The 23,053-nt window shown below is 58.6% G+C and overlaps 4 protein-coding genes across 10 annotated transcripts; 3 read left to right on the top strand and 1 right to left on the bottom strand.

The window, feature by feature from the left end:
- Window positions 1-222: 222 nt before the first annotated feature.
- Window positions 223-7,372, bottom strand: SHC1 (SHC adaptor protein 1). Of its 2 annotated transcripts, none has more exons than XM_035009706.1 (12): window positions 6,536-7,372; window positions 5,871-5,941; window positions 5,278-5,341; window positions 5,032-5,151; window positions 4,750-4,803; window positions 4,525-4,576; window positions 4,250-4,376; window positions 3,322-3,520; window positions 3,158-3,227; window positions 2,943-3,074; window positions 2,547-2,785; window positions 223-1,804 (listed from the first exon to the last, which is right to left on the bottom strand). In XM_035009706.1, exons 1-12 carry the CDS (start codon window positions 7,028-7,030, stop codon window positions 1,676-1,678), a joined length of 1,752 nt encoding a protein of 583 aa, XP_034865597.1. In that variant the 5' UTR covers window positions 7,031-7,372; the 3' UTR covers window positions 223-1,675. The 2 variants fall into 2 exon arrangements, with proteins under 2 accessions (XP_034865597.1, XP_034865596.1); XM_035009705.1 differs by having other exon boundaries at window positions 2,943-3,077; window positions 6,536-7,371.
- Window positions 7,373-10,395: 3,023 nt separating this feature from the next.
- Window positions 10,396-13,445, top strand: CKS1B (CDC28 protein kinase regulatory subunit 1B). Of its 2 annotated transcripts, none has more exons than XM_035009707.1 (3): window positions 10,396-10,530; window positions 12,204-12,331; window positions 12,588-12,915. In XM_035009707.1, exons 1-3 carry the CDS (start codon window positions 10,472-10,474, stop codon window positions 12,665-12,667), a joined length of 267 nt encoding a protein of 88 aa, XP_034865598.1. In that variant the 5' UTR covers window positions 10,396-10,471; the 3' UTR covers window positions 12,668-12,915. The 2 variants fall into 2 exon arrangements, with proteins under 2 accessions (XP_034865598.1, XP_034865600.1); XM_035009709.1 differs by lacking the exon at window positions 12,588-12,915 and adding an exon at window positions 12,930-13,445 and having other exon boundaries at window positions 10,408-10,530.
- Window positions 13,446-16,034: 2,589 nt separating this feature from the next.
- Window positions 16,035-21,608, top strand: FLAD1 (flavin adenine dinucleotide synthetase 1). 4 transcript variants are annotated; one of them, XM_035009711.1, is made up of 8 exons: window positions 16,035-16,110; window positions 16,563-16,756; window positions 18,354-19,098; window positions 19,628-19,775; window positions 20,224-20,322; window positions 20,403-20,592; window positions 21,222-21,295; window positions 21,393-21,608. In XM_035009711.1, the coding sequence occupies exons 2-8, from the start codon at window positions 16,676-16,678 to the stop codon at window positions 21,526-21,528; spliced, it is 1,473 nt and encodes a 490-aa protein (XP_034865602.1). In that variant the 5' UTR covers window positions 16,035-16,110; window positions 16,563-16,675; the 3' UTR covers window positions 21,529-21,608. The 4 variants fall into 4 exon arrangements, with proteins under 4 accessions (XP_034865602.1, XP_034865601.1, XP_034865603.1 ...); XM_035009710.1 differs by lacking the exon at window positions 16,035-16,110 and adding an exon at window positions 16,208-16,365 and having other exon boundaries at window positions 16,707-16,756; XM_035009712.1 differs by lacking the exons at window positions 16,035-16,110; window positions 16,563-16,756 and adding an exon at window positions 16,288-16,365.
- Window positions 21,609-21,926: 318 nt separating this feature from the next.
- LENEP (lens epithelial protein) lies at window positions 21,927-22,774 on the top strand. Of its 2 annotated transcripts, none has more exons than XM_035009715.1 (2): window positions 21,927-22,307; window positions 22,383-22,774. In XM_035009715.1, exon 1 carries the CDS (start codon window positions 22,077-22,079, stop codon window positions 22,266-22,268), a length of 192 nt encoding a protein of 63 aa, XP_034865606.1. In that variant the 5' UTR covers window positions 21,927-22,076; the 3' UTR covers window positions 22,269-22,307; window positions 22,383-22,774. The 2 variants fall into 2 exon arrangements, with proteins under 2 accessions (XP_034865606.1, XP_034865605.1); XM_035009714.1 differs by having other exon boundaries at window positions 21,936-22,307; window positions 22,403-22,774.
- Window positions 22,775-23,053: the final 279 nt, after the last annotated feature.

Raw genomic sequence — 23,053 nt, forward strand, 5'->3', positions numbered from 1 at the left:
GCGGCGGCGGCGGCGGCGGCCGGAAGCGGAAGTCGCGCGGACGCCGCCACCGCGCGGCGAGGGGCGGGGCGTGGGCCGGACCACCCGGCGGCCGCGGGGGTGCGCGGCGCGGGCGGGGCGACGTCCTGCGGGAGGGGCCGCCCCCCGCCCCCCGCCCCCCGCCCCCGACGGGGTGGAAGCGGCGACCGAGCACGGGCAGCAACAGGGACCACGACGCCGAGGTACAAGAAATAGGGACTTTAATGAAGAGGATTTCCCTTTGGTATAGTGAGGCCCGTGGAGACACCGTGCCAAACGAAACGGAAAGGCCGGGACCGAGACCTACACTCGCAGCGGCAGGACGGGCTCCGGGGCTCCGGGGCTCCGGGGCTCCGGGCCGGCGCGGGCGGCCTCTGCCAGGGCCTGTCACTGCAGGTGTGAAGCTGCTCACACCCGTGGAGCCTCCCCGCTTCGCTCCGTCTAGTCCTAGCTCACGATCTGCTTCTCAGAGCCCCAGGTCTCCGGTAGAAAAGAGAATGCTGTCGGGCCCAGCTGCCTCAAAGGCTGGGAGGAGGAAAATGCCAATCATTGTAAAAAGGCTTTGAAAAGTCAGAGGTGGCGTTACACGTAATTGATTATTGTCATTTTGTGCTCAAGATAAGCCATGGAAAACAAGGAAAATAAATCTACAGCCCTAAAATATATGCATATAAAATAAATGCCTTCCCAAATCTACAGATGGTATTTGGGGATTGTCTACTGCTTTCGTCTCGATGCCCCCGTTCCTGCCTCCACAAGCCCACCTGGGAGAGTTACCAGTTGAGGAGGCCCGAATCCAGTCACCAGCCCCCAACCCCAGTAGGAGGAGGCAGGGACCAAGGACTATGCTTTGGCTGTAGAGTATAATATGCATGCAACATTGGGGAGGGGGGAGACGACTTACGAAATGTATATACAGACCCCTTGAGTGAGGCGCCCCCTGCCAGGAGGCACTGAGCAAGGGAGGGGTCCATCCCCCCGCTGGCCAGGAAGGGGAGCTCTGAGGCAATCTCTAAGGGTTGCCTATCCCCAGGGAGAGGGGACAGCTGCCATTCCTGCCTCTGTTCTCCCAACCCAAACTGGAGGGGGTGCTGAGCAAGGAGAGGACAGGGTCCCAGAAGCCAAGTAGGTGTCAGCACCCCCACCCTCGACCTCAGGGGCTCAAGAACTCTTTGCATAAAATATCTTCAGACCTAGGAGATGGTCAAAGGCACAAAGTTTAACCACTGGGAGGGAGTGTTGTTGAGAGGGGTCTGGGGTACCCTGAGCCCAGGGGTAGACCAAAGGCGTGATTCATTCCCCCTTCCCTGGAAAGGTGATTGCCCCATTAGACCTTTCTCACTTCAAGGAGGCACGCTGCCTAGGCCTCAAGCACCCGCCTTCTTGGGGAAGGGGGTATCAGATTGGCACAGGAAAGGCCCAGGGAAGGGAGCCACTCTGTCCAGTAATACTTTGGTAAGGTTCGGGGAGAAACAGGATTCTACCCCAGGCTTCTGACAAACCCTCTCATTCAGCTGGATGCTGAACTGTGTCCACACTATCCCTGGCTCCAACGCGAGGCCAAGCCCACAGAACACTCCCAAATGAGGTCCTGAGAATCAAGGAATAGGGTGGAAGGGGTGGGAGGGCCCCTTCGGGGAGAAAGCACTGAGACGGATCACAGCTTCCGCCCCACGGGCTGCTGTAGACAGAGTTCACTGCCCGCAGAGATGATGGGCAAGTGATTGTCCACGTGGTAGCTGATGAGGTGGCTGACACTCTCAAAGCGGTGATCCTTTGTCCGAACCTGAGGAGTCAATTCAGGTGAGGAGTCAAGTAAGACCTCTGCCCCCAGGACTACAGAAACTGGAATATTCAAGGGGGTTGAGCAAGGAGAAAAAGACCGCGACGGGAGTGCTGTCTGTCCAGATCATTGAGGCTTCTCTAGAAAGGAAATCCACAGCTAGCTCTGGAAGTGGGCAGAGAGGACATCAGCCCCAGAAACTGAGAAGCTGGGGGATATCTACTCTCACGACCGAGAAGGTGGCATGTCTCAGAGGAGGACACACACTACGAAGAAGATGGGGAAGGGAGGCTGGGGTTGCTGTAGAAAAGAGCCCAAAGTTAGGAGGGACAGTGGGGCGGGGCAAATAGGCGACAGGACGCCGAGCTGAGCCCTGAGTCTGGAGATGCTGGGGAGGTCCCTGGCTCCTCTTGGAAAAGGAGACTTGGGGTTTCTAGGCTCTAGCCATCCGACACTGGGCATCACCACCTCTCCAGGATGGTTTCCTTGTTTGTCAGAAGAGGGGCTCAGGAAAGCTGAACACCTTCTAGCTCAGATGCAGTCAGGGCTGGGGAATTGAGGACTGAAAGGAACAGAGCTCGGGCTCAGGGGTATGAGAAGGGAAGGATGCCATCCCGCTGGGAAGGGTGCCCATATTCACATGCCAAGCAGGGAAAGTGGGAGGCAGTGAGGGGAGACGCATGGCTATGCAGGAGCCCTTTCTGCCCCCCCCCACCGCCCCAACACACATCCCTGCTCCACTCACCACGCCCTCTGGGTCCACCAGCAGCAGGTGCTTGGGCTGCCCACTCTGCAAGCCAGTAAGCACATACTGTCCTGGCGTGGTCGTGCTCTCCCGCACCAGGAAGTCCCCGTTGAGCTGTAACAGAGCCTCAGCCTCCCGCCGGCTCAGCTTCCCATGGAACCAGGGCTCCCCTCGGAGCTGCTCAGCCATGGCCATGGCCTGGGCAGGCGGAGGCACCCGAAGGGCATCTTCGAAGGGCTCTGGGGGTTCAGAGAGGGGGCTAAGAGAGGCAGCTGGCACAACACAGGCCAGGACCCAGACCTTCAGGGAGCGGAGGCCTAGAAGGAGAGAGCAGGGCAGAAGAGGAGGACCCGAGTAGAAAGACGGAGATGCAGAAAAGGAGAGAGGAGCACTCACTCATGTCAAAGAGGTCTCGGGGCGTGCTGCCATTGATGGCAGGATTGGGGGGCCCAGCCCCACCCCCTGCTTGCCGGGCCTTGTCTAGGTTCTGGACGTTGACATAGGAAGGATCATCAAAGAGCTCTTTACCTGCTGAGGAAAGGGAGACATCACAGTGACCCCAGCCCTGCCCCCTGCACCCCTGCCCCTACACCTCCCCACTCCCTTCACACCTGGGCAGGGTGGTGGAGGTGGCATCTGTTTGCGAATTTCTGGGTCTCCCCCGACAGGCTGCCCCACCGGCTGCAGGGACAAAAATAAGATGAGACCAGAAGCCCAAACCGGCCACTCCCATCCCAGGTCCCAGGCCCAGCCCACCTCCATCCAAATAACTTACCAGCGTTGCTCCCAGGTGGCTGGGGGTCTGGCCAATGGGTGGAGTGGGTCGAGCAGCCCCCAGGGGGGCTCCTTCCCGAAGCCTCATGTCCACCACTCCCCCAAGAGGGGGTTCCTTCCCGGGGAAGTCATTATAGTACTGGTGGTCAGGTGGCTCTTCCTCCTCCTCATCCCAAGCTGAGCCATCAAAACCAGCCATCCTGAGAGGAACAGGAGGGAGGGAGGGCACAGACAGTGGCCATGGGCCGGGCACCTCCTGCACGGCAGGCCTGAGGCTGGCTGTTTTCTAGAACAGCCGTTCCATCCTCCCGGGAGCCCTGCAAGGTAGCTATTACCTCCTTCCCCAGTGATAGAAGAGAGATGAGGATCAGAGGTGGAGAAATTTACCTGTGGTTTCACAATTAAAGGCTGGCGGAGCTGAGTTGTAACATCAGATTTGATTTTAGAGTTCATGCCCTCGATTATCATGCTATCTCCCAATAGGGAGGAGAAGCACAAGGAGGCAAGAAGGGATGTGCTCCAGAATAGTTTAATCTCCTCTAAATACTCAATAGCTACCGGCCTTAAGCTGGGAAAGAAAGGTAGAGCTCTCAGGAAAAAGACATCCTCCCTCACCCAAATTCTTGATGGCTCCTACAGGCAGGAAAATGAAAAACTAAAGATGGAGAAATGAGAGAGAGAGAGAGACAGGCCGGCAGCGCGGTGGCCCGGCACGCGAGAGGAAGAGCGGGCCTGCAGCAGACAGGGCCTGGCCAGACTTTCCTGACAGCCACAGGAAACGCAAGAATAGCAGGAAGTGGGAAACACGCACACAGGTTATTTTCACCCCCGACCCTCTCTGGGCTCGAGTGTGAGCAGTGGAGCAGACCTGTTTTCTCCGTTCGGGCCTGGGGCCCAGAAGCTGCCCCTCACCCTCCGCACCCGCTCACCTGTCATGAGGGGTGACCAGCTTGGGCGGGTTCCTGAGGTATTGTTTGAAGCGCAACTCGAAGGCCTGGCCGATGGTGCTGATGACATCCTGAGCGAGCCCTTCGGGACACTCCAGGATGTGGCAGGCTGGGGGCACAGCAGAGGCGGCCTGCTGGGAGGAGGCGCGGCCAGGGGCCCTCGTCTTCCCGGCAGGAGCCCCTGCTTAGCTCCCCAGGTCCTGCTCACCTGCCTCTCGGACAGCTGGCCCCACCCAGCGCTCCCCACCGCGCCTCACCTCTCTGATTCACCGGGTCTTTGGCAACATAGGCGACGTACTCAGCTGTGTCCTGGGGTGGGCAGGGTCAGAAGCAGCCCCTTAGCTCAGTTTTACAGCCCACCTCACCCCTGACCCCTACACAACCCAGGCCTTTCCAGACACCACTTCGATCCCAGCACACCCTCTTTTCCAGCTGGTGTGGCCCCTACTCTTCCCACCCCCCGGCCCTGTTCCCCAACTCACCGGGTCCCCACCGGACGCAAACGAAATAGACTGCATGTGGTGGTTGGCAATGATCTGAGGATTAGTGCAGGGGACAGAGAAAGGAGGGAACGGCATGGGTCAGGCAGCCCTGCAGCACCTGGGCACCCACAGCCCTGGAGTGTCAGTCCCACCCTTTTGACTTCTTAGCCCAGGTCCTCCTAAGCTCCTCCTTCCTTCCTGTCTTAGCTCCTGGCCCTGTGACCAGGTCCTGGCTCAGCCCTCCCAACAGTGTTTCTGGCCCCCTCACCCAACCCCACCAACCTGTTTGCAGTCTGCGGCCATAAGGTTGAGGCTGCTGGTGGATACGGTGAGAGTGATTGGCATCCCCGCAAATTTCAGGTTACTCCTCCCCAGGATGGAACTGAGCGGGCGGCTACAGGGCTAGGGAAGGGCCCAAGGATCTCAGAAGCTGGGGGTTCCCCACACCAGGAATCCCCCACCCTCTGCCTTTTGGCCTGCTCCCCCACATTTCCCAGCAGCACACCCAGCCCCATCGGCCCCAGGTACCTTTCTCCTCCTTGTCGCCCCCTTGGCACCAGGCACAGCCTCACACACCAGACTGATGGCCTCCCTGGGGAGAAAGAGGTCCTTAGACCTAGAGCCTGCCTCCCAATCAGCTGGGGCTGCCACAGGGCAGGGGGAGGGGAAGACCAGGCCAGACTCCAGGGGCACTCCAGGCTCTTTGTCGTGGTGGATTGAATTAAGGGCCTTTAATATTTGATGACACGGAGAGGCCACTTCCTGGCTGATTGGGTTAGGGCCTCAGTGGGTCTGGCCCCACCCCCTTCCAGCTACCAAATGTCCCATTCCCTTCCCAAAGGCAGCAGCAACCTTCCACCCACCCTGTTCTATACTCAGGCTCCAGCTGCCGGCTGGCTCTGCTACCTCCCCCACCACTCACAGGACTGGATAAGTTAAGAAGGATCCAGACCAGAGGTGCCTCTTTTCATTCAGACTTAGACTCACTCCCCTAACTTTCTCTCAATCCCCTTTACCTAAAGATAAGCCATGGCTAGCAAGCGACCAAGACCCACTCCCCTGCTCCCCTCACTAATCCAGGCCCCCCCCCCCCCCCCCCGTCTGCCCGCCTCCCCACTAACCTGGTGACCTGGGTGCGGGTGTTGAAGTCCAAGGCACGCATTGACTGCAGAACCTCCACACAGCCCATGTACTGAGGGAGGGATGGAAGGGGACAAGTCAGCCGCCTCCCCCCACCCCTTCACAAGGAGCCCCGGGCCTTTTCCCTATGTGCTCCCTAAAGGAAGAGTAAAGACGAAGAAGTTTTGCTGGCTGCCTGCGGCTACACCCCCACTACGTGCAAGATCAGAGGAAAAAGGAGCAGAGGAAAGGGCAAGCTAGGAGGGCCTCGGGCATATGGGAGGAGAATGTGGGGGGCAGTGACGGGCACTGGGGGTGGGGGGCGGGAGGGGGGTGGAGTGATATCCCCAGAGGGAGGAGGCTGGGGGACACAATCAAGACTCACTCATTCCAACACTTACTAAGGGCCTGCAATGTGCTGGGCTTTGTGCTAAGCATGGTGGGGGGGGGGGTGTCACAAGAAGGAAGGGGCCCAGGCAGAGTTGGAAGGGGAGGGGCTGCAGAAGCAGCGAAGAAGCTAGTAAGGTATGAGAAACAGGACCCTGAAACCAAGGGAGGTGCTGGGAAGAGCAGAAAACAAGAGGCTCGGGTAAGGCTGGAGTGAGCAGAGGAACCCGAGGGGTCCGGGAGGGAGGAGGGAGGAGGGAATGGGAGGACGTTCACTCACCCGAACCAGGTAGGAAACCCCGGGTCCCATGACTTTGTCGTTGGGATGCAGCCAGCCCCGCGTGGGCTTATTGACAAAGCTCCCGTGGCGGGTCCACTCCTCGCCCCCCAGCTGGCCCCCTTCCACCCGAGTCCTGCGCCCGCCGCCTCCACTCAGCTTGTTCATGTCCTGGAGGAGGGGCAGGGGGCCTGAGTCTGGCATGGCCGCCCCTACGATCCCCTCCCCATCCTCAGCTGCCCTTCCTGGCTCCCCCTTTGGCCCCGGGCGCCCCCCAGCTGGGTTGGCCAGCTTCAGGTTGCTCATCCGGGGGAAGAAGGAACACAGGGTAGTGGGACTATCATCCCCAGGCAGAGGTGGCAGGATGGGCCCCAGGGACGAGGCCGATGGGGAAGGCAGCTCCTCCGGTGGGGTGGACCCTGAAGCCCCCTCCTCCAGCGATGACAGAGACTCATTCCGAAGTGGGTTGTACTTGGGCTTGGGGGGCAGGAGATCCATGGCTGCTGTGAGAGGGAGGCTGCTGCCCAGCCCGGCCCCCCTGCCAGTCAGGGCAAGGGGGCCAGGCAGGGGGCATCCCCAGGCCCTTAGTCTGACCGGACCTCTATGGCCCAGGGATCTCAAGGATCCCGGGGAGGGTGAGGGACAAGAGGCGCCAGCACCAGCACCCCCGGGTCAGACCGAGATAGTTTCAGGCCCCATCCCCGCCCAGCGTGGAGCCTCTTCTCTGGCTGAGAAGAGAACAGGCTGGACCCAGAGCTGCCTGGCTCCTCCCCAGGGGCGGAGAGCTAAGGCCAGAGACCAATCCCGAGGACAGTGCTGACTCACAGGCTGTAAGGGGCTAAGCCCCCACCACAGCCCCAGCCTAGAACTCTGGCAGGGATAGAGCTCTCCATGCACCACCCCCCCTCCCGCCCCCAGACAAACCACCAGTAATCTGGGGAGGAGTAAAGTGGGGGTGGGAGGGAAGGATGTAGGAATGAGAAGGAAAGGAGGGAAATAAGAGGAGGTCTGGATCAATCCACACAGGACATGGGCAGGCCAAAGGGAGCAGGAAGCTGCAGGAGGGTAGGGGGAATGAGAGGAAACAGGGAGCTGGGGGTGGAAAAGGGAGGGGATCCCTGAGCTCAGCACTCTCCTTCCTGTCCTGGTGGAACACTCAAATGCCCCCCTCCTCCAGGCCAGGCCACCCCTAGCAACACCACACAGTCGGGGGGTGGCCCCAGGGAGCCTGGGGCCATTAGCACCCTCTGCTACCACAGCTGTGGACAGGAGCTTAAGAAAAGGGGAAAGGATGGAAGTGGTCCCAGTGGACGCAGAGAGGGGCCAAGAGGAAGAGCAAAGCTGGAGAAGTAAAGGGAACGAGGTCCAACCTGGGTGGCGCACCAGGCAGGAGCTGGGGCAGAGGACAGGCTGATGGTGCCCCACCACGGCACCCACCATGCCAAGGAGCAGCGGCCCCCAGCCAAGCACTCTTCTGTGCCCCCTTCCACAGGCCGAGTCAGCAAAGCAAGCTGTCAGGAGCGGCTGGGTGGAGAGGTTCATACCCCTCCTCTTGCAGTGGTGGCTAGGGAAGGTGCAGGTGTCCACCACGGAGCACAGTGCCCCCCAACAGCAGGGGCAGAGTCTGGCTGGAGGAGATGGGAGAGTGAAACAATTCTCCAAGAGAAGTGGGGGCTCCAGGCCACCGAAGGACAGAGGGGGCAGAAGACAAATCTGTGCCAAGGGCGCCAGGGGTGGGCTGGGGCTGGACACAGGGAACAGCCCCACCGATCCCTTCCACACGAGGCTCCCAGACACAGCTCTGCTAAAGGGGGCCTTGGAGGAAGGGGCAAAGTCACCAAACAAAAAGTAGTAGAAGATGCGTACAATCCCCACGATCACTTTGGGATTACCTATTCTTAAACTCCAGAAGATACAAAGACGCAAACTATAGTCATTGATAATACCAGCATTTAAATCGTGTTAGATACTGTGCTAAATTCTTTCCCCTGGTCTTCGTCACTCCATTTCCTCAGGCCTTCAGCCCTCAGGCCTAGAGACATTGAGGAAGGGGTTTTGCCCTGGCCTCGCACCGCCCCCTCCTCCCCACACAGGCCAGGACGTCCTCCTCCTGCCGGAGCCCGCACAGTCCAGAGGCAGGGAACAACCAACAGGTGTGGGCGTTTGGAAGGAAAGAAAGAGGAAGTCGGGCTCTTTAAATTTGCATAGGAAAGGAGCTTGCCTACTGTGAGTCGGGGTGGCTGGGTGTGGGGGAGAAGCTGCTCGTGGCTTCTCGGCCCAGCAGGGAGGAGGAGGCAAGTAGCAGGAAATGGCGAAAGCCTCGGGAATGTTTCCAGAAGGGAAGGCTGGGCGAGCGGGACCAGAAGGAATGCCCAGACAAGAACTCTGGTTAGGGGGCGGAGAAGAGCCAAAGAAACGGTGGAGGCTGGGGAGTCCCTTCCAAAAAAAAAAAAAAAAAATCAAACAGCAAAAAGGTCACTGTCCCCTCCACCCACGCCAAGCCACCGTTTTCTAGCAGCAGAGAACTTTCGCCCCTGTCGCACCCGCAGGTCACACGCCAACAAACCCATGACCCTACCAGGTCCCGAGGTGCAGGTGTGAGACCTACAGCTGTCTCTGGGGGCGGAGTCGGTCCTGAGCAGGGAAACTCCGGGGTTGGGAACCCAGGAGCAAGCCCCTCTCCCCGTCTCGCGCCAAGCCCCAAGTCCAGCCCCCTTCCAGCGGGCCCACCCTTGGCAGGGGCAGGGGGAGGTAGAGGCTGCCCGGCCCTCGCACTGCTCGGAACCGGGCGGGGCACTCTGGCTTCCCACCTGCCGGAGCAGGAGAGCTCGGGAGAGCTGGGCCCGAGGCCCAAGCGAGAAAAGGGAACTCTGCTGCAAGGGGTTTGGGGCCCCAAGACAGCGCTTCTGAGGAGGGGACCCGGGTCCCACTCGGGACGTTCCCGAGGGGGCGTGGCCCCTAGGTCGCGCGCACCGGGGACTTCCAGGCGGCGAGGCCCCCGCACGGCCCGACGTGGTCAGGGAAGGGGCGGGGCCTCGGGCGGGGCCCTGGGGAGGCGTGGCCTCCCGCGCCCGGCCTGTCCGCCGAGGGGCGGGGCTCTGGCCTTCTGGGAGATAGGCTTTTCGAGGGACCCGTCGCCAGGAGGCGGGGTCTCGGGGAATTGGAAGAACTACCGTCAGGTTTCTTGCAGTAGGGCTTGTGGAAGCATGTCCGGGGGTGGGACTTCCAGGAAAGCCGGGCGGCAGGGTGAGGTCGTGGACAATAAACAGAAAACGAATCGGGGTTCGGGGAGCCCCCTGAAGATGGGGGTGGGACTTCCGGGGAGGGGGTCTCAGGGGGCGGGACTTACAAATGAAGACCGGAAGTAGGGTCCCGGGAGAGGGGTTCCGGGGTGGAGGAGTGGGTCACCTAAGGGGAGGGAGAAGACCCAACTCACCAGGGCCTCATGGAGTCTCCGCACCGCACCGCACCGCGGCTCGATTTGGTTCCGGATCACGCCACTGCCTCCTTAGCTGGCCGTTCCAACTTTCTCCCCGGCCTGGCCTCCTTGAAGAAACTTTATTGCACTCACTTCCGGCCTCACTAACCCCTGACCCTCTACCTCAGCGTCCCTCCTTCAGCCGTCCCACTTTCCCGAATCCGCCAATGGCAGCGCGAGAACGCGCACGGGGGCAGGGATAGCCAATTAGAGGCGTGTTTTTTTACCTACGCCAGTCCTTGACGAACGTAAGAAGTACCCTCCAATAAGGACTCGAGGAGGAGGAAGTCTAAGCCAATCCGAGGCTTGAAGGTGGAGTTGTCCCGCCTTAAATCAAAGGGACCAATAGGAAGCGCGGGCGGCGTGTTTGAAAGCGAGGCCAAAGTGGGTGGGAGCGCGTGCTGCTGGGAGTTGTTTGGAGGTTGGCGGCGCGGGCCTGACGGTCCTCAGATTGAGCGATCATGTCGCACAAACAGATTTACTACTCGGACAAATATGACGACGAGGAGTTCGAGTACCGGTTAGTGCCGGCGCGGGGGCCATAACGAGGTCGTGAACTTTGACAAGTGAGGGCTGAATCGACAGGACCGACGCAAGCGCGAGAGACTCCGGGTCGCGGCGGGGACGATCGCGGGGAGCGCAGGGCGCATGCGCGAGGGCCTGGCGGCGCGGGGGCGCGCAGACCGGCGAACTCCGCGTCAGCCGGGAGCCGGGCAGCGGGCGGAGGGGGCGTGGCTAGAGTTCTGGCGGCCCCCTCCCCCCTGCCGGGGTTCTGGAGCGTTCTCGGAGCTTCCCCCGGCGCGCGAGCTTTGCCTTGGGGAGCCTGCTGCGAAGAGGTGGCCGCAGCGGCGCTGGAGGGGTCCTGGAAAGGGGGCGTGGGCGTGCGGGCTTGTGGCGGGGAGGGCTTGGGGGAAAGACGGCGGGGGCCTGCCGGATGCCCCGGTGATGTCTGATCCGGCGTCGGGGTGCCGCAGGCTCGGGAGTTGCGCCGCAGCGCGAGCGCAGCCCACGGCCCCTGCCGCCCCGGCCCGAGAGTCGGAGCAGAGCCTGCCGGGCTTCGGGGGGAGGCGCTGGGGCTGTGCTGGGGTCAGGGACCGGCGTGGGGCACAGCCCTGGCCGCGGGCTTGCGTCTGGCAGGTGCGGCGCCGCGATTCTAGGCCGGAAGATCGCGGGGAGCGGGGATTCTGCCCGAGTCGCATTCCAGGCGTTCAGTGTGACGCCCACACCGCCTGCCCGGTGGGTGTCTCGCCTTCCACCTTAGGGAACATAGAACGGAAGCTTTGCAGGCTCCGGGGACTCGGCGTTGCTGACCCACACGGGACCGTGGGCCCGTTAGCTTTCTTTTCCACGTCTGAACTGCGCTAACTAAATTCTGTGCTCACCGCCTCTTTGCAGGGTTAGGAAGTCGTAAGTCGAGGCGGTGCTGTCTTGGTGGTGGTGGTTGCGAGGGTGTGTTGGGGGGTCTGTGTGTCTGATCTGATTAGGTATTGAAGGCCGTCCCTGTGCCGGGGCTTGTCCATTGAGTGTAAGCCATCTTCACATAGTTAGACTAGAATTGTGCCTTTGCGAAGAGTCTCCGCTACTAATACAGGGAGCGTCGAGTGTATTTTCACTGAGCGCGATGGAGTCTATCCGGATTAGCCCAATTCATGTCAGAGTAATAATTTTTTACCATGAAAGGAGACGTCCTTGGTTAGGAGAACGTGGGGCTTCCCAAAAGAAGTCTCATGGCAACTCTCTTCAAAGTTAGGAAGATGAGATGGAGGGTGAGACATTTCCATTTCATCCTTTGTGACGGCTCTCCCACACAGCGCTCCATAAGAGGCCTTTCTTCGCAAAACCAATCCTTTTCAAAATTACTTTTAATTATTGGCACTGTGTGTGCTATGGGGCTGCCCTTATAGCATTCTAGAGTAATCAGCAGACTGAGCTCCAGGAAGGCAGGAAAACAGGTGCGTGTTCACTTGAGTTAGTCATTAGTCATTAATGTGTGCTTTTTAACATACTTTGGTGAGGATTTACATAACTGGCCTTTATTTCTAGCTGCCTCTACCCCACAATAGATTATATAAACTCCCTACCATCAGAAACCGATTTTTTTCTTTTTTTTCCTCTCAGCTTTGTATGCAAGCTCTTCATACTGCACCCTGTACTGATGTGAATTCTCCCCATCTTTCCATGTTTCTCTTACAGGCATGTCATGTTGCCCAAGGACATCGCCAAGCTGGTCCCTAAAACCCATCTGATGTCTGAATCGGAATGGAGAAATCTTGGCGTTCAGCAGAGTCAGGGATGGGTCCATTACATGATCCACGAACCAGGTTGGTGCGATGTCTGAAAGCAACCATGGAGGGCTCCTTCACTGAGGGAAAGACAGAGTGATGAGATCGTATAACCCAGAGAAATGGGGGGGATGGTAAGGGTGCTTTATTGGTTCCTCACCAGCCATCTAGAAAAACTGGAGTGACCAAAAATAAATAAAAGGAAAGTATCTGGGAAGTTCAGAGACAACCTGTTCCTGAAAAACCTCCTTTAATCTTTAGTTCAGTCTGAGTGTGCCCTTTTTTTTTTCTTAAGGCCACATATACCCTGGTAGAGGTTATGGCCCCTGCATCATTCTCCATCAGAAAGTGAATTCTTGGATGTGTTCCAAATAAGCCAAGGAAAGTATATTTCTTGATAAGACACCAGACCCCAAGCTGCCAGGCAAAACTAATAAAGGCCCCCTGGGGCTGTACAAACATAGCGAGGGAACTGACGCTAACCGCTCTCGGCTTGGCAGACAGGCCCAGCTTGTGGGTCTGCTTCTAAGGCCATATGCTTAAATCTTAATTTAGTCATAAAGATCTGAATGGGTGATATCTGGGAAGTGCAGAGACCAGTGCGAGCGTGTCTCTTCGATTTCACTCACTCTTTCAGAACCTCACATCTTGTTGTTCCGACGGCCACTGCCCAAGAAGCCGAAGAAATGAAGCTGGCCATCACTTCCAGCCTCGAGCTTTACACAGCTGTCCTTGCTTGCTAACATCTTCCTGATAACATCATTATGTTGCCTTCTTGTTTCTCACTTTGATATTTAAAGGACGTTCAGTCCACTGTTTGAATGTGCTGCTGACTGCTTTGCTCGAGCAGAGCCGACAGCACCATGGCCCAGCCAGATGAGCGCTCTTCGGGCTGCAGCCTCAGCTGAGTGTCACCCCAGAAACCATGCTGATCTCTGTACCCAGCAGAACACACTTGGTAGGTGGAGGAAGCATCTGAGAATAAGGCCGTGGCTGTTACAGGGATTGTGTAAACTTGCTGTTTTGTTTTGTTTCTTGCCAGGTGTTGTATGTATGGTGGTTTGTTTCAATATATTGGAAACTTTTCATTTTATTCAAGAAATCTGTTCCATGTTAAAAAGCCTTGATTAAAGAGGAAGTTTTTATAATCTAATTCTTTAATTGTAAAGGTTTTTTTCCCTTCTCAGGGCGAACATTACACTCAGTATCATGTTTCTGATTATATTCCCTTCGGTTAGATAATGAAGTTCAGCTCTTTGCTGATAATGAGGTTTATTTCAACATTCAGGTAACTGGTTTTTAATCTACTTTAAGCAGACTTTCTGTCAAACTTCTGAAATATATGTTGCTCTTGTTAGCCTGAGGTAGAGGTTATGTAGAGACATCATCTCATCAAAACAAATTAACCATTTCCTACAGTCAGGGATGCTGCCTTTAACGCAGTCCTGGTATTTGAAGGGCACAAGAGGGTAAAGGGAGGAGGCTGTCAGCCAGAGGGTGCTCCTGTGCCCCACTTCCTGCCCAGCCTAAGGCTCTGGCAGACCTGTGGCCTGTTAACTGTTGGGGGGGGGGGGACACAACAACGTGTGCTGTTTTTTAAGTGGCTGGTGCTGATGCCTAAGTCATTCCTTAGCGATATTGCCTTAATTGGTCTGGGGTGTGGCCTGGATGTGGGAATTTCAACCATTTTTATGCAGGTAATTGGAGTATTAACCTTTGAGAAAACAGGTGTAAGCTGTAGTTGTTCAAGAAAACATTTCTCCAGGGTGTCCCTGGTTGGCTCAATTGGTGGAGCGGGCAGGCTCGATCTCGGGTTGCAGAGTTCCAGCCCCATGTTGGGTGGAGGTAATAAGAGTAGTGCTAAATAACGGAAATGAAGCTTCTCCCTGTCTTCCACCCATTTCTTCTTATGGCAGTAGTTCACTGGTGGTGCCTGACCCAGCAGCATCGCCATCACTGGGACCTTGTTAGAAATGCAAATTATTGGACTCTACCTTAGACCTACTGAATCAAGAACTCTGAGGATTGGGCCTAGCAATGTTTTAACAAGCTCTCCAGGTGATTCTGGCGACCACTCAAGCTTGAGAACCCACTGATAAAGAATTGGACCAGAGCTTTTGGGGGGGGGTCAAATATCAAATCTTTAAAAAAATAATAAAAATAGGGGCGCCTGGGTGGCTCAGTCGTTAAGCGTCTGCCTTCCACTCGGGTCATGATCCCGGGGTCCTGGGATCGAGCCCCAAGTGGGGCTCCCTGCTCAGCGGGAAGTCTGCTTCTCCCTCTGCCTGCCCCTTCCCCTGTTTGTGCTCTTTGTCAAATAAATAAAAACTTTAAAATAAAAATAAAAGAATGTTTTAGGGGGCGCCTGGGTGGCTCAGTTGGGCATCTGCCTCGGCTCCAGTGGTCATGCCAGGTCCTGGGATCAAGCCCTACATCAGCTCCCTGCTTAGCGGGGAGCCTGCTTCTCCCTCTGCCTGCCACTTGCCCTGCTTATGCGCTCGCTCTCTCCCTCTCTGTCAAATAAATAAAATCTTAAAAAAAATTTTTTTTTAGGGGCACCTGACTGGCTCAGTCCATAGAGCATGCAACTCTTGATCTTGGGTTTGGAAAAAAACACACAGGGCTTATTACTTGAGAAAGAATAGTCTAGAAGCCTGGCTCTTCCTTTCACTTAGCGTTTTGTGGTTGCTGTGTGGCAACTCTTGACTTCTTAGCCTGTTGCCCATCTGTGAAATGGGCATCATCTGTCTTGGGTTTTAGGAGAGTAAAATGAGGGTGGGTGTGGTTCAGCTGTTCTCCAAGTGATGAATGAATTTTAGAGGTTTACTACAGAAAACATAGTCTAGGGACCAGGAGCATCAGCATGACAGGAGAGCCTGTTAAATGCAGATCTCAGGCTCCCACCCCAAACCTCCTGAATGAGGGAGATTTAATCAGCCTATTAAGGCCCCAAATGGGGGCACCTGGCTTGCGCAGTCGGTAGAGCATGGGACTCCGGGTCGTGAGTTCAAGCTGCACCTTGGGCATAGACATTACTTATAAAAAATTTTTTTAAAAGGTCCCAGATCAAACATTTAAATTTAAGAAGCACTTTTAGACCAAAGGCAACTGAAGTGAGAATAAGCTAGAGTGATGTGAGAATCCGAGGTGGACACACGGCCGGTCCTAGTCGGCTGCCCTCACTTGTACCTGGAAGACCGATAATGGGGCAAAGGTGATGTCCAAACTGAGCACTCTCCTGGAGCAAGGGGGGCAAGGCTGTTTCTAGGCAACAGCGTTAAGTATATAGCTTTACCGTTCGTAACCGGTGAATGAAAGCTCCCCTCCAAGATCTGCCTACCGCAGGCAGTGCTGACACTTGGTGTCCCTACAACTTGCGTGCGCTACGGAATAAAATCCCTCTGGCAGCAGCGCCTGCGCCCAGAATTAGGCTTAGTGCCCGGCAGCTCGCGCACACGAGAGCTTGAAAACAAGTGAGAGTCACGCCTCCCTCGCTTGAAGCCTGAGAGAGCGCACCCCGAAGTCCGTGGAGCGCCGCCCACCGCCGCCCCTTCCGCCCCCGCCCGCGGCCCGGCCCCCGCAGTTCCGGGGGGGCCACGTGCGCGTCGCCAATGACAGCCCGGCGCTCCTCCCGCCCCCTGGCTACGGCGGGCGAGCGACGGCCGATGGCACCAATGGGCCCTTGGAGGTCGTCTGAGCGACAGCCGAGGTGGCCAACTGCTGTGAGCAGGTGCTGGTGTGGGGCGGGACTCTGCGTGCGGACGCCGCCCGGGACGTGCGGGAGCGGAGGGCACGAGCCGGGGAAGGGCCGGAGGCAGGTGGGGGCCTGGGCGAGCGGGGCGGGCTGCAGCGTGGCGGGGGGACGGGGCTCCAGACCAGGAAGGGTGCCGGCACCTGCGGGAGAGGCGCCTGAGCTCCGTTCGGGTCGGGGCGGCGGGGGGGGGTCGTTAAAAAGGGTCGAGCCACTTAAAGGAACAGGTGCCCCGAAGAGAGGAGGTATTTAAAGGTGCAGATGGCCGAGCTCGAGCGACTAGAGGAGCCGAGCTCGGCGCACAGAAGACATGTTCAAAGGGGTAGGTGCTCGGGAGAGCAGGACATTTTAAGGAGACTAGAGCCCAGCTTAGAAGACATGTGAAGAGGCCAGGGCTGGGGTCTCTTGTCAAGGGCCTGGCGAGGTCTTCCTCTAAGGAAGAACGTGCACTCCTGCTCTCCCCCATTGTCCTCTCCGGCTCCTCCAGGTTCCCTTGACCCCAGACCCCCCTGTTTTCAGGCTATGGCCCCCAGTGCCCTGTAGACCTGGCGCGACTCCCGTGCTTTCGACCCCTATTTGGGGCCCTGGGTGGCTCCTGGAGGGCCTTGCCGAGGGGCAGAGAAGGCAGGACCATGGCATCTAGGGCCTTTGAACCTCCCCCAGGGCGCAGCGTGACGGCGGGCATCATCATTGTTGGAGATGAGATCCTCAAGGTGTGTCTGGGACAGAAGAGGGGGAGGGTGCGGCATTCTCTTGCCCTTCAGAGCCTGCTGCACATTCTGTTGAGGGGAGGCAGCCAGGGTGGGAGCCCCCTTGCTGCAGGAGGGTCCTCGAGTGAGTCCAACCTATTAGAGGGAAAGTGACCCTTTGTTCTTTCAGTTACTCTGTTGAAAACTTGTAGCAAAGTTGCTATAATTTGCCAAGCCGTGTGTAGGGGTAGGAGGGCCTTTACAGAAATGACAGGGAGTCCACCACCGGGTAAAAGAGGTGTGGTGCATGTGCTATATAATCCAAGAGTTCCAGCCAGCCTGTTGGGAAGACGACCCAAGGCATTCAGCAGAATGAGTAAGCAAAACACAGGGAAAGTACTAGATGGAAGAAATCCCTTTTGAGCAACCAGGGAAGTCTTATGAGAGGTCCTGGCAGGCATGAGGTTTGTAATAGCAATATTGACCCCTGTTTTTTTTAGCGCTTCCTGGGGCCTGGCAGTGGGCTGATTATATCACATATACTTACTAATCCTTAGCACATTCGCAGGAGGTTTGATACTTTTATTATAAATCTCAGTTAAGGGCGCCTGAGTGGCTCAGTCGTTAAGCTTCTGCCTTCTGCTCAGGTCATGATCCCGGGGTCCTGGGATCGAGCCCCGCATCGGGCTCCCTGCTCGGCGGGAAGCCTGCTCTCCCTCTCCCACTCCCCCTACTTGTGTTCCTGCTCTCGCTAACTCTGTTTCTGTCAAACAGATAAATAAAGTCTTTAATAAGTAAACAAACAAATCTCAGTTAATAGATTATGAGACTGAGAAGCTTGCCCAAGGTTACAGAGCTCGGGAGTGGTAGAACTGGGATTCTCTCTTCCTCCAGAGTAACCCTTACCCGCTAAGCCCCCTGTAGAGAAGGAGAAGGAGATGGGGCTGGGAAAGAACATTGGAGACACACCAGAGACAGCCTCAAAAATTCTGCAAAGGAATTTGAACTTTATTCTGTATACATTTGGAAACAACACATGGCTTTTGAGCCCAAGAGTGGTGCAATCACAGTAGCACATTAGAAAGGTTAGTCAGGAGGCCCGGGGCAGAGTGCTGTGCCTGGGGGCTGGGAGCCTGGCCAGGGCGCTGTCGCCACTGTCCAGATAAAAGGTGCCAAGGACCTGCGTGGTGGCAGTAGGGACACAGCAGATGGGGAGACATTTCAGTAGAGGTGACAGCAGAAGGGCCCGACTGGCTGTGGACAGTGTCTGGGGATGCCACTGACCAAAGGGACAACTGCCAGGAATATGGTGGAGATGCTTAGTAAGTACATGGAGCCAGGGAACTGAGCTGTCAGGGTTGGTGAGGAATTGACCGCGGAATCCATAAGCGTAGATGAGGTCAAGGTCAAAGTGCAGAGAAGGAGGCCCAGGGTGGATCATGCTCTCCCTGACCACTCACGTGGATTTTCTCACTCCTGTGCCCAGTCCAGGCTTTTTGGTGGACCAAGGCAGCGGCCACCAAGAACACGGTGCCCCAGCATCAGGCAGATGCGGCTGTCGCCCCTTCCCCTTTGCCCTTCATCCCCACGGCATTGACGCCGTCCCCATCTCATCTCCCAGGGACACACTCAGGACACCAACACCTACTTTCTGTGCCGGACACTGCGCTCCCTGGGGGTCCAGGTGTGCCGAGTCTCTGTTGTCCCCGATGAGGTTGCCACCATTGCGGCTGAAGTCACTTCTTTCTCCAGCCGCTTCACGCACGTCCTCACAGCAGGGGGCATCGGCCCCACTCACGACGATGTGACCTTCGAGGCCGTAGCACAGGCGTTTGGGGACGAACTCAAGCCACACCCTGAGCTGGAAGCCGCCGTCAAAGCCTTAGGAGGGAAGGGCTGGGAGAAGCTGTCTCTCGTGCCCTCCTCCGCCCGCCTCCATTACGGCACCGATCCTCGCACCGGCCAGCCCTTCAAACTGCCACTGGTCTCCGTCCGAAATGTCTACCTCTTCCCGGGCATTCCAGAGCTGCTGCGGAGGGTGCTGGAGGGGCTGAAGGGGCTGTTCCAAAACACAGCCGTGCAGTTCCACCTGCGGGAGCTCTATGTGGCCGCCGATGAGGCCTCTATCGCCCCCATCCTGGCCGAGGCCCAGGCCCACTTTGGGCGCAGGCTTGGCCTGGGTTCCTATCCTGACTGGGGCAGCAACTACTATCAGGTGAAGCTGACGCTGGACTCAGAGGACGAAGGGCCCCTGGAGGAAGGCCTGGCCTACCTGACCGCCCGTCTGCCCCCGGGGTCGCTGGTCCCCTACGTGCCCGACGCCGTGCAGCAGGCCGGTGAGGCCGTGTACAAACTCGCGGGATCAGGTAGGGGCCTCCACGGGGAGGGGCTGCGGGCAGCAGGCCGGGGTGGCTCCCTAGGCCTCAGGAACGCAGGGGCTGTTGGCGGCTGCCTGGAAATCCAGGAGCCGGTGGAAGACGGCTGCAGGAAACGCGGGCCGCGTGCGTGCCGTCCACAGCACTGTGCTGGGGGGGGCGGAGCTCGACAGGACAGTCGTACACCGTGCCCTTCTGGGCCGGTCGCGTGACCAGAAAGGCCCCCGGGCACGAGATGTCGGTGACGAGGGGCCTCCACAGCGGGGACGTCAGCCCGGGAGCTGGGCGAGAGCAAACAGTGTGATCCGGGGAACAGAAGGAAACCAGGGCCCCCAGAGAGAAGACACTGAGGTGGGGCTGAACGGCCGGCAGGGGCACGCTCTGAGCGCATGGGGGAGTCCGGACAGTACCGACCCACACTGGGAAGCCATGGAGATGTTAAGCAAGGGCGGCGTGGCCCCCACTGCCCTCCGACGGCCACGTGCCTCTCTCTGTTGGCTTCTTGTCCGTCCGCTCGCAGGGTCCTCTCTGGGGGAGAAGGTGGCGGGCGCCCTGCAGACCATTGAGACTGCCCTGGCCCGGTACGACCTCGCCCGCCTCTGCGTGGGCTTCAATGGAGGCAAGGACTGCACAGCGCTCCTGCACCTCCTGCACGCGGCCGTGCAGAGGTGAGCCGACCCCTGGGGGCGAGACCTCAGAGGTGCCTGTCTGCCCTGCTGTCCAGCTCCCCCCGCTGGGAAGCGGGGAGGGAAGGGGTGGCCGAGTGGGGGCTGGGAGGGAGGTGGCCGTGGTGACTTCCAGTTCTGTTATTGAGCGTCTGACTTGGGTGTGGCCCTGGGTCTGGACGGGAAGGCCACTCTCCCTGACTGGGCCACAGGGAGGTCACAGTCCTGTTGGGAGGTGACATTTGCATACCTGAAATGGGGCTGTATGCTCCAGATCTGAGAAGTGAGAGATCAGAAGGGCTTCCCAGAGGAAGTGGGTTCTCGTGGATGGGAGGGACAAGGAGAGCGGAGAATGGGAGGTTGTCCATCCGGGGGCCAAAGAGAACAGTGCGAGCCCTCTGAGAGTATTTCCCTGCCCACCCGGCAAGCCTGTGCATTCTCCCCGCCCCAGGAAATGCCCTGATGCTCAGGAACCCCTCCAGATCCTGTATATCCGCAGCATCTCCCCTTTTCCCGAGCTGGAACAGTTTCTACAGGACACCATCAAGAGGTACTATGGGCCTGGAGGCTGGGGCTCCCGGGGGAGCTCAGCAGTGCCCACTTCTGACCGCAGCACTCTTCCTTCCTCAGGTACAATCTGCAGGTCCTGGAGGCTGAGGGTGATATGAAGCAGGCCCTGAGCGAGCTGCAGACGCGGCACCCCCAGCTGGAGGCTGTCCTGATGGGCACCCGCCGCACAGACCCCTACTCCTGCAGCCTCTGCCCCTTCAGCCCCACTGACCCCAGCTGGCCTTCCTTCATGCGCATCAACCCGCTGCTGGTAACGGGGTAGAGGCTGTGGGGCCTCCAGTCTCCCGATCCCTGTCCACTGTGCGCCCTGGCTTCCCCACGTGGGAGAGGTTGGAGCCTGGGGCTCAGATGAAGAACCCCATCATCCGAGGGAGGCTGTGCCGTTGGGTCATTCAGCCTTCTGAGCGCTATTTATTGAACACCAAGGGCAAGCTTGTGCTTTCTCCCGCTAGGCCTGTGCTGCCCAGTACGGTGGCCGGTAGCCCCCTAATTATACTCAAAGTGCAGCTTACTAGAATGAAATAAGGAATTACTGAAAACCAGCTAATGGTAGGCTTTAAAAGGATGAATTCTGTGGCATGTGAAAATTCAACATTCAGTTCTTGACTTGCACCAGGCATGTTTCAGGTGTCCCCATGTCAGGCGCCCCTAGGGCCCATTTTCATGGTCTGCTGCCACAGACCCACGCCATGGGGGGGGGCAGGATGCAGGCTTTCTCTTTCACGTTGCGTGGCCTGCAGAGAGCGAGCTGCCCCAGAGAATCAGATAGGAGCCCTCCTCGGGGGCCAAGAAGCAGAAGAGCCCAAGTGGGCCCCTTCCCAGGTGGCAAGGGGTGAGTGAGGAAGAGGGGGACTTTGTGACTCTGCTCTGACCTCCCAGGACTGGACCTACAGAGACATCTGGGACTTCCTGCGTCAGCTGTTTGTCCCGTACTGTATCCTGTATGACCGAGGGTAAGGGTGTTGGGAGACAGTGGGTGTGGGGAAGACGTGGAGGTGCAGGGGGCCTGAGAGCCACGCCCCACACTTGCCTCCCTTCTCCTGGCTCCAGCTACACCTCGCTGGGGGGCCGGGAGAACACGGTGCGGAACCCCGCCCTGAAGTACCTGAGCCCAGGAGGACAGCCCACCTACCATCCAGCCTACCTACTGGAGAATGAAGACGAGGAGCGCAACTCCCGGACATGACCTCGCAGTCCTGCCCGCTGCCGGAGGGGGGAAGGAGGCGGTCCTGGGGAGTCGCCTGTCAATAAAGTGTGCCTCTCGAGTGCGCTGCCCTGGCTGTGTCTTCCTGCTCGGGGGGATGGGGGAAGCGGACGGGGGCTGGGGGCTCAGCGCTGGCAGAGCTCCCCCTAAGGGGCCAGGGCGGCGGGCGTGCCGAACAGACTGGACAGGAGTTCACACCGACGGTTCTGAAGGCCAGCCTCACGGGGCGGGGCCCCCCACCACGGGGCAGGGGCTGGGGCTCGGGGCAAGACAGACCAGGCCCCGGGGTCTTGAGACCCAGGCCGGAAGCTGAGCGGGCCTGGCTGCAGAGCATGGAGGACGGAGTGAGCAGGCCCTCCCCCTCCTAACCCCAGCCTCCATCCCTGTCCATAGAGGCTGACTCAGCCCGTTCTTGGGCCCAGAACCTTCCCCGTGCTGGCCCTGGGGGGCCTTTGTTCCCAGAGTCATGAGGTCTGAGGGGGTGGGGACGCTGTTGATCCCAGGCACTGGAGGCGGCTCCCGCAGTCCACATGCAGCGCCGGACGCGGTCGCGGCCCCTAGCCCAGTCCCTGCCCTTCTCCTTCCGAAGGGCCCTGCGAGCCCCTGGGCCCTGGGTGCCTGTCATGAAGATGGGCACAGGATGGGAGGGCCTGCAGCAGACTCTGAAGGAAGTGGCCTACATCGTGCTGTGCTGCTGGTGCATCAAGGAGCTGCTGGATTAATGGCCGGGAGGGGCAGCGCGCCCGCCCGGCTCGGCTCAGGTGGGCTGGCGGGGGGCGGGGGGCGGGGGGCGACGGGAAGCGTGGCCGCGCCTGGGGCTAGAGCCCGCCTCTCAGCCTCCCATTCTCTGCTCTAGCGCCCAGCCCAGCCCCCAGCAAGACTCCTGGGGCCCGCGATGCTCCACCAAGGATGGGCCACAGACGCCGTGGGAAGTGCGGCTCCTGCTGCCGGTGTGTGCCATCCGCCAGGCCTGCCTCTCCGGGCGTCCGTTCCCCGCCCCCACCCCTGGGGCCCCCCCGCGGGCCCCGGAAACTGCAGGAGCTAACATTCCTCCAAGCCTGGCACAGTGAGCGCACCAGCCCAGATGGTCGATTTCTCCATACTCTGGTAGTGCCGGGAACGGGCTGCGCCCTAACATCTCTGCTTGAGAATCACTGAATAGATACACGTGTATACATACGTATATGCAGATACAAAATAAATAGACCTCGAGGCCTGAAGTTCTAAATGTCTGAAAGGAAATCGGAAAAACTCGGTCCTGGAAGGGTCTGGGAGCCAGGGTACAGACCGGGGAGGGAAGGAGGTTGTCCTGGACAGAACAGACGGAAACCCAGGTCTTCTGACTCACTGGGGCCTGGGCGGGGAGGGTGGAGGGTGGAAAGGCCAGGTTCCTCCCAGCTGGCGGATAGGGAGGGGTCCAGCTGGGGTGGGGTCTTCTTCTGGGAGGCCCTGTGCCTTAGGCCGGGAACCCAAATGGAAGAGCTGGTCTGGCCAGCTCCCCGCCTCT

The sequence above is a fragment of the Mirounga leonina genome, unplaced genomic scaffold (genome assembly GCF_011800145.1).
Source record: "Mirounga leonina isolate KUSES-001 unplaced genomic scaffold, KU_Mleo_1.0 Mir_154, whole genome shotgun sequence".
In the NCBI taxonomy this organism is placed as follows: Eukaryota; Metazoa; Chordata; class Mammalia; order Carnivora; family Phocidae; genus Mirounga; species Mirounga leonina.

What these genes read in the sequence shown, in the direction of transcription:
- LENEP (XM_035009715.1), top strand. Translation starts at nt 22,077, where the DNA reads ATGCAGCGCCGGACGCGGTCGCGGCCCCTAGCCCAGTCCCTGCCCTTC.
- FLAD1 (XM_035009710.1), top strand. Translation starts at nt 16,305, where the DNA reads ATGGCCGAGCTCGAGCGACTAGAGGAGCCGAGCTCGGCGCACAGAAGA. An exon ending in GTACAAACTCGCGGGATCAG is followed by an intron (nt 19,099 to 19,627) that starts GTAGGGGCCTCC and finishes GTCCGCTCGCAG; the next exon opens with GGTCCTCTCTGGGGGAGAAG. An exon ending in CTGCACGCGGCCGTGCAGAG is followed by an intron (nt 19,776 to 20,223) that starts GTGAGCCGACCC and finishes TCCCCGCCCCAG; the next exon opens with GAAATGCCCTGATGCTCAGG.
- CKS1B (XM_035009707.1), top strand. Translation starts at nt 10,472, where the DNA reads ATGTCGCACAAACAGATTTACTACTCGGACAAATATGACGACGAGGAG. An exon ending in GACGAGGAGTTCGAGTACCG is followed by an intron (nt 10,531 to 12,203) that starts GTTAGTGCCGGC and finishes TTTCTCTTACAG; the next exon opens with GCATGTCATGTTGCCCAAGG. An exon ending in TTACATGATCCACGAACCAG is followed by an intron (nt 12,332 to 12,587) that starts GTTGGTGCGATG and finishes TTTTTTCTTAAG; the next exon opens with GCCACATATACCCTGGTAGA.
- SHC1 (XM_035009705.1), bottom strand. Translation starts at nt 7,030, where the DNA reads ATGGATCTCCTGCCCCCCAAGCCCAAGTACAACCCACTTCGGAATGAG. An exon ending in ACCCGCACCCAGGTCACCAG is followed by an intron (nt 5,342 to 5,870) that starts GTTAGTGGGGAG and finishes CTTTCTCCCCAG; the next exon opens with GGAGGCCATCAGTCTGGTGT. An exon ending in CTGGTCACCCCTCATGACAG is followed by an intron (nt 3,521 to 4,249) that starts GTGAGCGGGTGC and finishes TGTTCCTCTCAG; the next exon opens with GATGGCTGGTTTTGATGGCT.